Consider the following 16,257-nt stretch of genomic DNA (forward strand, 5'->3'; position numbering starts at 1 on the left):
TTCTAGTATACCCTTGTAGCTTTCCCGTCTGTATATCCATATACCGGTCTTTCTTCCCATTTCCTTGGTTCCAGTTCCTAGTTTGCTGTCTTTCTATTCCTCTGTCTTGCTTCTATTACCTTGTATGTTTGTTACTTGCTTTCTGTCAAGTGCGCCCTGTGAATTCCTTCCTTTCCTGTTAAGCACTTCTCCTTGCTAGCTCCTTGTCTATTGTGCTTGTGTTTAGTTCTATCCCCTTGCTGTTACTGCCTTGCATGTTCCTGTTTGATCACCAGGATCCATGGACACAGCTGACTACCTAGGTGGTGTTTCTTGTTCACTGTGAGTATTGTCTTTGAGTTGCATTGATAACATCACCATAGTTATAGGCTCCACAGACCCTGCCTTTGCATGCATATCCTATATGTGGGAATTTGCAGTCAGTATCTGTAACAGCAATTGTGGATGAGAAACTTACTGAGCTTCAGTCTTACAGTGTGGAGCTCCTGAGTGCTTTACCCCACACTTCCCTTTATTGTTAATGTTGTATTATATATTACCTACTGGCGGTCGCCAGTAGGTTGTTATAGTTAGGACTAGTTACCATAGGAAAATGGCAACATTCTATTCCCAATAACTTTGGCGCCGATTGACGAATTCTTAAAACAAATTCTTTGTTGATATCAGCTCCTATGTTGAAAGTGTGGGGATGATTCGTCAAGGGGGGGCCGAGAAAAAAGAGGGGCCCCAAAACGTGTTTTCTCCATGTTAACTTTAGACATGGCTACAGGTCGAACGGTGAACGGAATTACCCCAAATTTGGCTGGGAGAAGAGTCTTGCTCTAGAAAACACGCTTTTGTTCATATGGTGTAAATTCGTTCAGTAGTTTTGGAGAAATATCAAAATTTACAGATATCGATATTTGGGAATTCTGCCATCTGATTGGCTGAGGCGTTACGAGCACGAGCTTGCTGCTGATTGGCTGCGAGAGGTGCAAGCGGTTCTAACTACAAAGTGTTGGCCGCCATTTTGTGATTATGTTGAAGCGAGTAAGGGGAAAAAAGGGCAAAAAATGTGGGGAAAGAGAAAGGTAGAAGCACTATAACCTCTGTGGGGTGTTTAGGGTGTGCTATAGAGGGGGTGCGTAGTGAAGTATTCACCCATACTGGTGTGAAAGTGGTGGGCTACGGAACTTAAGTGAGGTCTTGCCTAGAGTCTTATGCTGCTAAGGTGAGCTGGTGCGGGACTCAGGGATTAAAGTGTGATCCCAAATTGTGTGTCTTATGCTGTGAAGTCATGTGCCATGGCTGCTGCACTACACTTGTGGAAGTAGTGTCAGCATGTGTTTATAACTAGTAGGACGAACTACTGGCCCGTACTGGTCTGAAAGTCCTTGGGTATGGGAAATATGTGAGGTAATGTCTAGAGTCTCATGCTGCTAAGCTGAGCTGCTGCCGGACTCAGTGATGAAAGCGTGAGTCCAAACTGTGTGTCATATGCTGTGAAGTCATGTGCCTTCGCCGCTGTGCCACATCTGTCCAAGTAGTGTCAGTATGTAGTTATAGCTACTCAGAGGAACTTTTGTTTCAAACATTGTAGCTTGTATATGGCGCTAAGGGGGTGTTATACAGGCAGTGTGAAGATACATTCACGCATATCAAATTAATTCGATATTTGTGAAGTACAAACTAATCACTCCTACGGGTGTGATGACGCTAGGGGTGTAAGCTGAGCTGCTAAAGGAGTCGGGGTAAAGTTGCTGAACTACTGAACTACTGATCTCCACCAGTCTGAAGTGCTGGGTGCGGAAATTAAGTGTGGTATTGCCTAGATTGTCATGCTGGTAAATTGAGCTGCTGCTGAATTCGGGGATGAAACCGTGAGCCCAAACTGTGTGTCCTATGCTGTGAAGTCATGTGCTCTGGGCACTGTGCCACACCTGTCCAACTTGTATATGGTGCTTAGGTGGTGTTGTATAGGGAGTGCAAAGGTAAATCAATATGGCATTTTCTAAAGCGCAAACTACTGACCCCTATGGGTGAGTAGAGCCGGTGATCAAAGCGAGAGCTCTGTGCTGCAAAGTGTGATGATGTGGCCACTGCGCTACAGCTGTGTGGAGAATGCATTTTAGCGAGGGTCCTGGAGTTGTCGTTACCTGGCCCTAAAATAGCAGGGCTAAGTTGTAAGTTATAGGTTGGCTCTAAAAAGAGCCCTTGTGTTTATTAGTTGGAGCTATATATACGTGTGGATGCACAGCTTCAAGTTATTCAGGAAAACTGGATTTCCCTGATCTGTGAAGTGTACTCCATCACTTCTGTAGATATCAGCCATATTAAAACGTATGTTGTTGTTATAGATGGACCTCATGTTGTTGTCTCTGAGGTATGCAGACACAGCTTTGTTGACTTTCTCTCTAGATTTTTCAATCTGAGGATAAAATTGTTTTGACCATTTCCACTTCTGTCTTTGGCATATATTGGAATATACAAAGACAGTTTGACTCAAAAGTAACATTAATTGTCCAAAGGTGTCCTTCATAAGCAGTTCCAAACCTACCCCAGTCAATGTGCCTAGGTGGGTTGCACCACAGTGCACAATCATGAGGTCAGGGTGTTGGAAATGCAAACCGGTTTTAACAAAAGGGAACAATTGGTGCCACCTAAATCCTCTCTGTGGAAAACATGTAATGACCACATTTTGTAAACCTAGGTCTTAGTCAATACGTCTCTGTTCTGCAAACCTCTTGCACCAGAAAACATAGCGATATCCAATGATCCACACTAGCATTTTGAAGGTATGGCTGAAAGGTATGGAAAGATGTCTCTAGCTCATGCAGTACCTGCGTAGAATAAGAGATATGTTTAAAGATGGGGAACTAGTTTATTTTCACATACAAAATAATACCTGATTGGGAGATGAAAAACATTGTTTTTTAAAAGCAGGGTGCACATTCGTTTTGTGGAAAAGCATGTTTGTGATTGGTTAAGAAAAAGCAGTTTGAACGTGGAGTACATATCATAGGATAACATTTGCTCAACTCAACCACACCTGCTACTTGCATTTGGAAAGGCACGTCTCGAACTTAAAACAATTGTGAACTTTTAATCTGCACGTGCCGTTAAATGTTCGAGAAAATATTGCAAACAAATATCATTAGGTTTAAAAAAATGTATGACATTTTAACCTGCACATGTTGTAGAATGTTCTAGAAAGTGTGTTGATAGAATACGTTGCACTGCTGACTTCGATGTGACGTTGAATATGAAAAAAACTGTTAAGATAGAAAAATAAAAAAAAACTAATAGAGAGAAGTTTTGAAACGGAAAAGAATCAAGGAAGTATTCTAATTTGTTTGTTACTTGTGTGGAGGAACAAAATTATAGAAACAGCACCAGGAAGAGGAAAAAGCAGGGAGTGGGTGGACGAGGGAGATAGGCACAATGGCACACATGTACAATGAAGTACAGCACAAGTATAGACAAAGAATGGCAAAATGAAGCACTGCAACAAGGAGCATAAGTCACACAACCTGGGAACATCCCATCACTGAACGAGCATAAAAGTGCAAACCACGCTGCATTCATAAAGGATGTGTAGAAAGGCCAGTTGTGGGTGCTGCGGGATGGCTGCGACCGTGGTCATCATGGATGAGATGCCCAGCCGATGGCACATGGGCGGGTTCACTGTGTGTTACGTTGCCAAACAGCTGCTCCTCCCTCCTGCAAGCCCCCACACTTTTTGTGTGGTGCACTTTTGTATCCCCTGCACTCGTACGACACAGCATTGCAATGTCTATTCCGGCATGTCCTTCTGCATTCGAACTACACCATGAGAGTGCTGTTTGGTGGTGGTGTATCCCACTTTACAATATTGTCTGCCCTTGTGGCAGGCCACACGAGAACACAGAGACACACTTACCGCACTTCCTGCACACGAACATGTCCGAGACACCCCGGTTCCCTTGCCGGATAGGCACACCCCTGCGGTGACCTGTGTACGCTGGACCAGCACATGTGTGTTGTGCTTGCAGGAGGATGCGTGCGTAGCTACATGTCCAGGGTCACTGCCAACGCTGAGGTGACATGGTAACATCTGCTGAAGACAGCACACTGTGATGTTGCAGGGCCCGTGCCAATCATGCTAACACAATGGCCACATAGACACACTTACTCAGATGCGCGTTTGGGGGCGTTGGTGGTCCTGGTGTTGTTGGGATGAGTATTGTGGCCCTCATGGGTATCCCTGTACAGTGGTCATTGACTCTAAGGCACCTGTGGGTGTTCTGGTGTGGCTCTTGGCTATGTTTTCTTTCATGCAGCAGGTAGTTGTCCTGCTTAACACCAGCAGGCAGGTGTAAAATTCCTGGTGGTAACGTGGGTTATCACCGAAATTAATTTTGCATTGTAGTTGTGAAAATTGTGATGTCATTTTGTCGTGTGCAGAACAATATACGAACTGTGCAGTGTATGCCGTGAAGATGCAGCACCTGACGCACTATTCCTAATCAATATAAATACAATGAGATTTCTTAATTGATTTTGTGTGCCCCCTGTAAGTGGAGGCACTACCTATGTGCAATTCAATACAGGATTTTAATATTTTGAATAAATCGCAAAGGTGCACCTCGTGTGCTTTTGCACGGGACAGCTATTCTGCATTTCATTAACAGCACTTTAATGCAACTAAAGTTGAGATAAATCTAACACAGTATTCAGAAGGTGGTGCAAACTGCAGAGATCACCAGTATTCCAGCGATAAGTGCTCCAAAATTTAACACCATGGAGGATACCAGCAAATAACAGTAATAAGAACAAGAAAGAGTCACACAGCAGTTAAGAACACAACCGAAAAGGTTAATAATTTTTTTTGCCAAACTTTATTATTTTATAAACATATATAAACCATAAACTATTTTTTTATTTCTTTTTTTTATTAATATATATAAAAAATAAACCAATAAACTAAATTTAACAAACATAATTGAAAAGAACAAGGTGGAAGAGTGATGTGGGAACCATGGATGTCGACGACAGAACTTGCAAAATAAGGACGTGTGTAATTCACATATCAAAGGACTGCGAGAGAGAAACAGAGAAGGAAAAACAAGCCGGAGCGAAAAAGAGGGAAGGAAAGAAAGGGAGTGAGAAAGGGAGAAGGGAGAGAGAGAGAGAAGGAAAGAAATGAAGAGAGTGAGAGAGGGAATTGAGAGAGAGAGAGAGACAGAATGTCTCCTCTGCGCATCCATGAGCAAATAAGTACTTGGTGCCAGCGGAATGTGCAGCAGTGGGCCGAGTCCACGTGCCCGTCAAAACCCACTGATCTCATATGCGTTGCTGAGTCCTGAGTCCTGAATGGCGGAGTCCATATCAGATACTCTGCCGATCTCAGATGTGTTGCTGAGTCCTGAGTCATGAATGGCGGGGACCACATGAGCTTCTTCGTGGATCTCCCAGATGTCGCTGAGTCCTGAATGGTGGAGACCACTACAGCTTCTCTGCGGCCCGGCTGATCTCACACATGTTGCTGAGTCCTGAGTAGTCAATGGCTGAAACCACATCAGCCTTAGGTGCCGTTAAGCCTGTGGAACTCAAGTTTGTGCCACGTGGTGGTAGGCTCCTGATGGCCACATTTGTTTGGGGTGGCACTAACCCTATGAATATGAAGTCCGCGCCAAGGGGATGGTAGGCCGCTGACGGCCATATAGCTGAGGGTGCGACTAACCTTCTGCGCAACTTTTCATGGACTCTTTATGGTTGAGACCCATAGAGCGTTCGCCAGCTTGTCAGCACCGGCAATAAAGGATGTGACATTGTCGATCTATTATATTTGCGTGGTTCCATGGCCTGTGCCCGATGGGTGTGGTGTGTGTGCAAACCTGCCCTCAGGGAGTGGCCGTGAGATATTGAGAACTAGACCACTGCACTAAACACCAACAGCGAGTACGCCTGCGACATGTAGATATGTGGAGCCAACATTAGAACGTAATCGGAGTGGTGTGGCGTGGCGTACGACGGAACAGGGCAGGGATCGACACAATGACCCGGACAGCTCATAGTACTGTGTCTGGGAGTCGACCGGACAGGCTGCAGCTGTCCCTCTGCGAGCCTGGGTCCGAACTGTTCATAACTCACACTATATAAGTATTGAAAAACCATTTTGTGATTCAGTCCGTCAGCTGGCATCTGTCTGAGGCATTTGTGAAAACATATCGGAGTTATTTCTGTGAGGGATACCCTTTTGACGCTCCCTCTCCCCACATTAGGAGTTAACGTACCCTCTACCCACATTACCAACATACCCCAACAACCTTCTTGGGCCAGGTAGTGTCCCTGGGTGGTTGGATAGAGAAGAATCTTAGGGCCAGATGTATGAAACCGTTTGCGAATCGTAAACTGTGTTTTGGTATGTATGTGCAAAATCACAAAATAAGGAATCGCAAAAATTGCGATTCCTTATTTTGCTCAAGCATTTAAGGAATCGCAATTTTGCGATTCCTTAAATGCTATGCATCAAGCATTTTTTTTTGCGAATCCACATTAAGAAATCGCAAATTACCACCAACTCGTAGTTGGTGGTAATTTGCGATTTCTTTTACAAATGCACTTTTTGGCATTTGTTAAGGTGCCATGTGGCGCTCATACATGCCCTTAGGGCATGTAAGTGCGCCATATGCACACACATGTAAGTTTCAGGGGTGCAGCAGGGTGTCCTTTGGACACCCCTGCACCCTTGAAATTATTCTCAATTTGCGATTAGCAAATTGCGAATCGCAAATTGAGAATGACTTCACATTCCTTCCTATGGGCCTCCTGGCCCATAGAAATGAATGGGAAATGATTCCTTATTTGCGATTAGCAATTTGCTAATCGCAATTAAGGAATTTTAAGAAATCGCAAAAAAATAGCGAATATCTACATACATCTCAATTTGCAATTCCAAAATAGCGATTTCTTAAAAATCGTTATTTGGGAATCGCAAATGATGGGGATGATATATCTACCCCCAAGTCATGTATAGATTTACATACAAAAAAAATATTTTAAGAAAAAAACAACAAATAAGACTGAAGGGAGTCTGGTGCTGCCACGAAGTTGGGGGTCACTGTCGTTCAGGACTCAGAACACAGTTACACATGTGGGACTGGTTTGTGTTAAAACGGGTTAGCAGTACCAGAAGCATTGAGACTGTATGTAACTGTGATGATGGTTGATTTGGATGGGTCGCACTAGGAGCAATGTGTCTTGCCTACTGGACTGCGTCATGTGGAATCGGGACTGCATCTGAATTGTGAGGCCTGCTGACCGTAGTGTAGGCCAGAGGTAGCGATGAGGAAGGACCCACAGGCATGTGCATCCGTTGGTGGCCCCACCGGCCTGCGTAGTGCTGGTTCAGTGGCACCACTTGTCGGCAGACTTCAATCCGTAAATACTCCTACCTAATCAAAGGGAGTGAGGTGCTGTGGTTGCTGCCACGAAGCTGGGGTCTCTGTAAATCAGGACTCAGGACACACGTTTGTTAAAAAGGGTTAGTGGGACTTCGTGTCTCCGGCCTTGCATATCGAAATATGCCTCACTGATCAAAGGGAGTGTGGTGCTGTGGTCGCTGCCACCGATTTGGGGTCCGTGAGATTCAGGACTCAGGACACAGTTGCACATGTGGGATCGGCTTGTGTTGAATAAAGTTAGTGGCACCACATGTCGCCGCCATTGCATATGTTAATATGCCTCACTGATTGAAGGAAGTCTGCTGCTGTAGTTGTCTCAGAGAGTTGGGGTCACTGCTATTCAGGACTCAGGACACAGTTACACATGTGGTATCGGCTTGAGTCGAACAGAGTTAGTGGCACCACGTGTCACCGGTCTTCCACAATGTAGGTCAGAGGTAGCGGAGAGCAAGGGCCCTTAGCCATGTGCATACGTTGGTGGCCCCACCGGCCTGCCTAGTACAGGTTCAGTGGCACCAGGTGTCGCTGGCCTTCCATATGCAAATATCCTTCACTGATTATAGGGAGTCTGGTTTTGTGGGCGCTGCCACGAAGTTGGGGTCGCTGCCATTCAGGACTCAGGAACCAGTTACACATGTGGGCTCGGCTTGCGTTGAACAGGGTTAGTTGGCACCACATGTTGCCGGTCTTCCACAGTGTAGACCGGAGGCAGCGGTCAGCAAAGGCTCACAGGCAGGTAACATTGACTTGAGCTGCACAGATTGGGAGCATTTGGTCTTCTTAACCCATTATAGTCTCTTACACAATTTAATTCGCTACTAATCTTGAATTGTGAACCGTGTAACCACAGTGTAGGGCGTAGGCAGCGGTCAGGATGGGCGCACAGCCACGTGGCGTTGAGTTGAGCTGCACAGTTAGTGGCACCTGGAGCACCCTGCGATGATATGTGGTCCCGGCGGGCTACACTGAGTTCAATGTCTTGCCTCGATAAGGGTACGTGGAGATGACTTATGGTGCGGTGAGTTAGTAGCACCTGAAGCACACAGTGTGTGTGCATCCTGGGATGAGGCGTGGTCCCGGCAGGCCGCACTGGGAGCAACGTGTCTTGCGAACTGGACTGCGTCATCTGCAATTGCCACTGCATCTGAATCTTGAGCCGTAGTGTAGATCGAAGGACATAGAGTACAATTCACTGTGCAATTAATAAATCAAGACTGACTTCAAAGTGTGAACCCTTCTGTCCGCAGTGTAGGTCGAAGGCAATAGTTAGCATAGACATCAAGGAATGCATTTTATCACTGCTTCTTCACAAAATCAGAGGGCATAGAAAACAGTTCTCTGTGCAATTAATAACTCAAGGCTGAACTCAAGTTGTGAACCCTGCTGTCCGCAGTGTAGATCGAAGGCAGTAGTTAGCATAGACATCGAGGAATGCTTTTTGTCACTTCTTCTTGACAAAATGCAAGAACATAGAATACAGTTCTCTGTGCAATTAATAAATCAAGGCTTAATTCAAATTATAAACCCTGATGTCCGCAGTGTAGATTGAAGGAAGTATTTAGAATAGACATCGAGGAATGCTTTTTGTCACTTCTTCTTGACAAATCCGAGGACATAGAGTACATTCTCTGTGCAATTAATAAATCAAGGCTGAATTCAAGTTGTGAACCCTGCTGTTCGCGGTGTAGATCGAAGGCAGTAGTTGGCATAGACATGAAGGAATGGTTTTTGTCACTTCTTTTTGGCAAAATCAGAGGACATGGAGTACAGTTCTCTGTGCAATTCATAAACCAAGGTTGAATTCAAATTATGAACCCTGCTGTCCGCAGTGTAGATCGAAGGCAGTAGTTAGCATAGACAATGAGGAATGCTTTTTGTCACTTCTTCTTGACAAAATCCAAGGACATAGAATACAATTCTCTGTTCAATTAATAAATCAAGGCTGAATTCAAAATATGAACCGTGCTGTCCGCAGTGTATATCGAAGGCATTAGTCGGTACAGACATAAGTCTGCGGTGCTGTGTCGCTAGGTTCGCAGGGGGCTTGTGTGGAGGAGGCCCGCGTCAAGGCGGAAACCATGTGCAAGGGTGAGTGCCTCCGCTCTGCAGACTCGTTGGTCTTCCCAGTAGTGTACCACGCCCAGGGCCTGGCTTATTTCTTCATACTCCTACACTGGAGTGGCGTACGTTGGACTAGACCATTCCGCTTCCTCTTCTGGGGAGGGACAACACAGCTACATGACCGAGATATTCCCCACTGTTTGAGGTAACATGGTTGCGTCCACTGTGCACTACAGTATAAGTATGAATAGTATATCTCCACATGGAGAGGTTTGTGGTTTGCATAGTGAGGTCAGTGCAGCACATCAGCGTTACACTTGGCATTGTGTGCATTATTATTGATGGGTGTATCAATACCAATCTTTTAAGTTCTTGAATGATATTTTACTCCTTTCCTAGCAGAATTTAGAGCTAAATAAAATATTGCAATGTTAGTCTATGAAGCTAGATATCTACAATTGGGAAAATGAAATCTTCAGTTTTTCCTTCACCATGGTATGTAAAGAATATTTTAGAAGGTGCCTGCTTTTAGTTACATGACCCCCTCTACCCCTGGTACACCCTGGGAAGATTCTTAGGATACCTAATATGTTAACAGAAGGTAGATTATCACTTTTAAAGTACCCACATCACCATTTGTTCTACCCTGTGGTGTCCCCCAGGGATCCTCGCTAAGTCCAGCACTTTTTAACATCTATGTGGCTGACTTCGCGAGGATCATTAAAGCTCACCATCTAGCGGTAACCTCTTAAGCCGACGATACTCAGCTTGTCTTGGCAATTAACAACATTGGACTGAAAGTAGCCTGCAACTTCCAACTAGGGATGCTTGCTATAAGCAAGTGGATGACCGAGAATTGCCTTAAACTAAACTCGGATAAAACCGAGCTAATGGTCTTCGGCAATCTCACTCCAACCTGGTCCCCAACCTAGGGGTGATTTTCGACAACAAATTATCATTCACGCATCATGCTAACACAGTGGTCTCCTCTGCGTTCTTCACAATAAGTATGATCAGGAAACTCCTTCCATATCGTCCCACAAGCACAATAAAAACCTTAGTCATCACCCTGGTGATGTCCCGCATTGACTACTGTAACGGACTCCTTGTCAATGCTCAAGAAAAGGTACTGGACAAACTGCAGCTGGTACAGATTGCAGCTTCTAGTTTAATCACAGGAACACCCAAGTTTAAACCAAACTCTAAAACCATCCGACTACTTCATTGGCTACCGGTTAGACATAGAATTAAGTTCAAAGCCTTATGTATAGCTTTCAAGACCATCCACGCAACAGGACCTGCTTTTCTGAAACAATCCCTATGTCCCTACAGACCAACATGTGCACTACGATCCTCCACTGCCAACCTCTTAGAGGTTCCAAAAACAAAACTAAGAAAGTAACCTGGGGTGACAGATCTTTCTCAATTACTACCGCCAAACTCTGAAACTCTTTGCCGCATCAAATAAAAATCACCACATCTTTAATACCCTTCCGCAAACAATTAAAAACCCGGCTTTTGAATCAATAATCATCTATCAAACTATCACTCAACCCAAGCGCCAAGACACCTTAGGGTATTTGTGCGCTCAATAAATCTCATAAATAAATAAATAAAGTGAGGTTGCACACTATTTTAATCCTAAAGACAGTCTGCCAGGCCAGATGCACGTAAAATGACAGCAGGCACTCCACAATGAATCCATGCAAGTGCAGGAAATCTTCTGGCCTCTAAACCTTAATGCCCTATTACATACTAGGGACTTGTTGGAAGGTGTACGAATGCAGGCAAGGCTTGAACTTTGTAGGTCAAGCACTTGCAGTTGTTGGTCACTCGTAGAACCCTAGTTTTACAAAGATGTTCATCAATCGCACAGCCTGTCTGGACCATCTGAAAAGCAGCCCCATCAAGGTTTCATGGGGAGAGCCCCTTGTGCTCCCCTTGTCGTGTTTTGGCAGCTCCTGAGTTAGCGTTTAGCTCAGCTACACGATCTTTTGCGTTAACTTGACCAAAATGTACGGGGGCCATCTTGGATCCCTCCGACCTCCATTTTGTATGAACACGCTGCCTCGTGGTCAGCGTGCCCCTTTGTCCTTTCTCGATACCCATGGTCATCTCTTCTGCTTGGCAACAGGCTATTTTTAGTACTGGTCAAGCGCACATGCGCACTATGCATCAATTGGTCATTCTTTAGGAATGTTAGCTCAAACTGACCAGTGCTATTGAACTCCTCCCACATGCTGGCTGTGTTCCAAAAATGACCTTATATGTACCTAAAGTGTGTAACTTGTAACCGCCTATCTTTTTAATGCTATCAAACTGTATAAAAGGGGTCGCGCACCGATGTTCGGTGTGCTACTTCTTACATTGCCGAAGGGTGCTGTAGGAATGTACCACCACCCCATGGGGTCTTAATAAACTTGTCTTTTGCATTTTCCAGTGTCCGTGCCAACTTCTATAATAAGGTGTTCGAGAGTTTAGCAGAGTATGTAGGCCTGATTTGAACCCAACACCACAATTGGCGACCACGAAGGGACTCATCGGCGACTCGGATGCCCGAAGGAAAGGTCGCGACGAAGGTTTGGAAACTCGCCATGGAAGCGATCGCTGCCACTGAGTGACCCGAGTCTCGGCACCCACGGGGTTTTTTCCTTTCCTTCCGATCTGACCTTCCAGGTGGCGCCGGTCCTCGACTGAGATTCTGATCTTGGATTGTGGTGTAGTGCCGTTTTGGCTGATTCGATCACAGAACTTGGCAGATGGATCTTGGACGTTTGAAGATATTTGGTAAGCATCTGATTGGTGAGGTAGTCTACTGACACTTACTATGGCTTTTTGAATCTGAATTTGAATTTGAATTTGTTTGAAGTTAGCTAACGTTTGAATCTTTGAATTTGAATTTGATTTATATGTGGAGTGCACCTCACATAGGCAGGCATGTAGGGATATTTCTCTGAAATTATTTTGATTTGAACGGCACACCGTGTATGAAGCACATTAAGTGCCATTTTATGTAGTATCGCGTTTTCGTGGTACTTTTGAACATGCCTGTTTTCAGCACGCTCCGAGGGATGTGCTGCTTTGAAAATGGTACCAATTATCGATTAAATAAATCACAGCCGGCTCCCCCAGAGGGGACTCCAAATCGTGAGATGTATGTAAAATTTGGCATTCCGCCAATAATGTACAGCACGTTATGGCACAAGTATACCAAAACCGATCGTGAATTACGGTGGCCACTACATGGGTCATTTGATCTTCGAAAGGTTCAATATGTAGAGCAGTGTTTGTTTCAGAGAAGGTCTAGACAAGATATGTTTGATTGTGTACGTATGTGGGAGAAAGAGGTGCGTGAACGAGTAAAGCGTGAGGAAGCCTTGGCGGAGAAGGTGCAGCGAAAGGCTGCACGTGACAAAGCTTTACAGCTACAGGAGAAGGAGTTACAGGAACAGAAAGAGAGGGAGACTCGAGAACATAATTTGCAGGTTAATGGTCAGTTTCCCATCCGGCGTCCTCTTTATCCGGTCCTTACTAATGAAACAGATGATTTTTCATTATTAGAACGCTGTCCGCCTCCGTACGTCGCACCTACGGCTCCGAACAAGGACTCGGATGAGGACGATCAGAATGCACAGCGTACAAGGTTATCATCGGATCGAACTGCGGAATTGCGTTTGTTTGCACGAAAGCTAAATGTTAATTCCGTAACTGTTTCTGACATTAGTAAGCAAATGGAACAATGGTCAGAGAGGGAGCGGTTGTATTTTTTAGATCATTTTGGTGATGAGGTTGTTGATCGATTTAGAAAGTATTCTACAGAGTTAGAACCCAGGGATATATCCAAGGGTCGCGATAACTTTCGTAAAGGTCTTTTTGTTCTTTCAGATGCGGATGAATTTTTCAAACGTTTGGTTCAGCTACGGAATGAGGCGACACGGCTACGGGAGTTGGAAAAGTCAAAGGAACTTCCACCTGCGTCCGGATCGGCGGAGATATCCAAAGAATGCTATATCTTTGGAACAGATAAGATCGCTGCGATTAATGTTAGACCTATGCGAGAAGCTGCGCCTTTGTATGTCCCTCATAAAGGGGATGGCACAGATGACGATAAAACGTCTAAAGACGCGAAGGGGTATTTTGTATATAACTGGGTTTATACGCCCTGGAATAGAGCAGATGTTATGGCGCTTAAGAATTCTTTGCCTGATCCCCGTAAAAATCCAGCGGCTTTTTATGAAAGTGTTGAAAGCGCGATTTCCTCGTGTATTATGACGTTAGTTGATATTGATCTGTTTTTTGGGCTAAGCTTGCCCCCTTGATATGAGGAGAGCGATTCGTAAGTTTGATGACCACACGACTCTCGGGGCGAGTTGGAAAGATATAGTTCAAGCTGACTTAGACAGGGAACCAGCATGTAAGCCTTGTCAATTAATATTGGATCTTCCAGGTGCTATACTAAATAAATTAAAAGCGCTCGTTCCCGCTAAAAAGATTGATTGGACCATATTAGCCTCTTGTAAGCAGAAAACGGATGAATCGGTTTCTGATTTCTTTTCTCGCTTTGAGGAAGCGTTCCATGATTACAGTGGACAATCATTAACAGAAGATACAGGCAGACATTTATTTGTAGACAAATATGTGGCTAATCTCCTACCAGAGATTGCAAAACGATTAAAGGCGAGTGAAAGTTCGTGGACTACGGCAACCCCTGCTTCTTTATTGACTATGGCTCAATATTATGAACGACAGGAATTGGAGGCAAAGGAAAGTAGCGATAAGAAAGCGAAGGATTTGAAGACAAAGGTGATGTTGGCTCAGGTTCAGGTTACGAGAGGAAACAATCGAGGGGGACGAGGATCGTATAATAATGCTCCTCCTCCTCGTTCCGACATATCTGTGAATCAGTGTGCATACTGTAGACAGTTTGGACATTGGATTGCAGATTGTCCAGTGTTTCGAGAACAGTGTAATTGGAGGGGACGAGGAAGTGGAAGGTCTAGGCATAATTATGGAGGACCGAGAGGATATGGAGCAAATGATCGAGGAGGTTATCAGGCAAATGATCGGGGAGGTTATGGGACAAATGATCGTGGAGGATATGGAGCAAGGGGTCGTGGTCAGACAGATTATAATACGTTCGATAATCGTAATCAATATCAGATCAATGAGGGTGGCTCTGTCGAGCCACGCGATGAGCGCTATGCATACGATTGCATAGGATGGGGTGTGGAATCGGTTGAGGTACCGGTTGATCAAAGGGGTCCATACATAGAAGCACATGTCTTGGGTTCCACTGATCAATTTCTGGTCGATACAGGAGCTACTCGTAGCGCTTTGTCCAAACACTTGGTTCCAAGGGCTCCCCTGTCTGGCAAGGTAATTACAGCTATAGGGTTCGATGGAACACCTACTTCTAGCCCACTGTCTCAACCCGTTGCATTTCATGTTGATAAATTTGCTGCCCCTTGTCCCTTTTTGCTGTCTCCAAATACACCAGATAATATTATGGGACTCGATATGTTAAAACATTTTCGAGCTACTATTCGCTGTGCCCCGGAAGGAGTGCGAATTGTGTTGAACGAAAATTATCCAGAAGTTGAGCGAGTGTGTCTTCTCCATGAATCTGAAGTATTAGCCTCCCTACCAAAAACATTGTGGGCCACTTCTGATACTGACGTAGGGCAGATGAATATTCCCCCAGTACGTATTACTGTAAAGGAGGGAGTGCCTCTGCCACGTGTCCCACAATATAAAATTTCGAGAGAAGGTGAAATTGCCTTGATACGCATTGTGCATGATTTGATTTTGGCAGGAGTAGTTGAGGAAGTTCCCTACAATGTTTGCAACAGCCCAATTCTACCGATCCTGAAAAGAGATACAGATGCTAAAGTTTATCGTTTCATTATTGATTTGAGGGAAATAAACAAGATAGTAGTGCCTCAGTACCCGGTGGTGTCTGACATCACCACGTTGCTTACGTTGGTTCCACCAACGGCAACTACTTTTACAGTTATCGATTTGAAAAACGCATTTTTCTCGATTCCTGTACATCCTGATAGTCGATATCTCTTTGGATTCACATTAAATAATAAATCGTATAGATTCTATCGAGTTCCTCCAGGCTATACAGAAAGTCCTAGCATCTATAGTCAGGCTTTAAAAAGAAAGCTTGATTCCTTTGAATTACAAAATGGTGTGGCTCTTATTCAGTATGTGGGTGACATCTTAATTGCAGCGGACACGCGGGAACAATGTGAGAAAAGTACCTTTTCCTTGCTTTCCTTCTTAGCCGCAAACAATCATAAGGTTTCGAAGAAAAAGTTACAGTATTGTAGACCCAAGGTGACCTACCTCGGTCATCTTTTGTCTAAGGAGGGCCGTGCATTGACATCAGATCGAATCCAAGCAGTGTTAGATACACCAGTCCCCCGTACTCAGAAAGATGTTCGTGCCTTCATAGGTCTGACGTCTTTTTGTAGGCAATGGATATTGGGTTTTTCACACATTGTTAAGCCTTTGTTGGCATTGTTGTCCAAAGATACACCAATTCCTATTGAATGGACGGATGAATGTCAGAATGCTTTTGACCAATTGAGACAAGCTCTTTGTTCTGCACCAGTGTTAGGAACACCTGATTACATGAAGATCTTTACATTGTATGTGCACGAGAAGGATGGGTGCGCATTGTCAGTCTTAGTGCAGGCACATGGAGACAAACAGAGACCCTGTGCATACTTCTCGGCGGTACTCGACCCTGTGGCTCGGGGACTGC

The 16,257-nt window shown here is 44.7% G+C and overlaps 1 protein-coding gene across 2 annotated transcripts in view; it reads right to left on the reverse strand.

Moving 5' to 3' along the window:
- Positions 1 to 16,257, reverse strand: part of LOC144755649 (cytosolic phospholipase A2 gamma-like) — a 649,811-nt gene that overhangs the window by 357,776 nt on the left and 275,778 nt on the right. The window contains exon 2 of one of the 2 annotated variants that reach the window (XM_078644800.1): positions 2,704 to 2,819. The exons of the other annotated variant lie outside the window; for it this stretch is intronic. Within the exon in view, the coding sequence (XP_078500926.1) occupies positions 2,704 to 2,819 (116 nt within the window). The remainder of the gene's footprint in view (positions 1 to 2,703; positions 2,820 to 16,257) is intronic. 2 annotated transcript variants of the gene reach the window in all.

Source organism: Lissotriton helveticus, chromosome 5_1, assembly GCF_964261635.1.
Source record: "Lissotriton helveticus chromosome 5_1, aLisHel1.1, whole genome shotgun sequence".
NCBI lineage: Eukaryota > Metazoa > Chordata > Amphibia > Caudata > Salamandridae > Lissotriton > Lissotriton helveticus.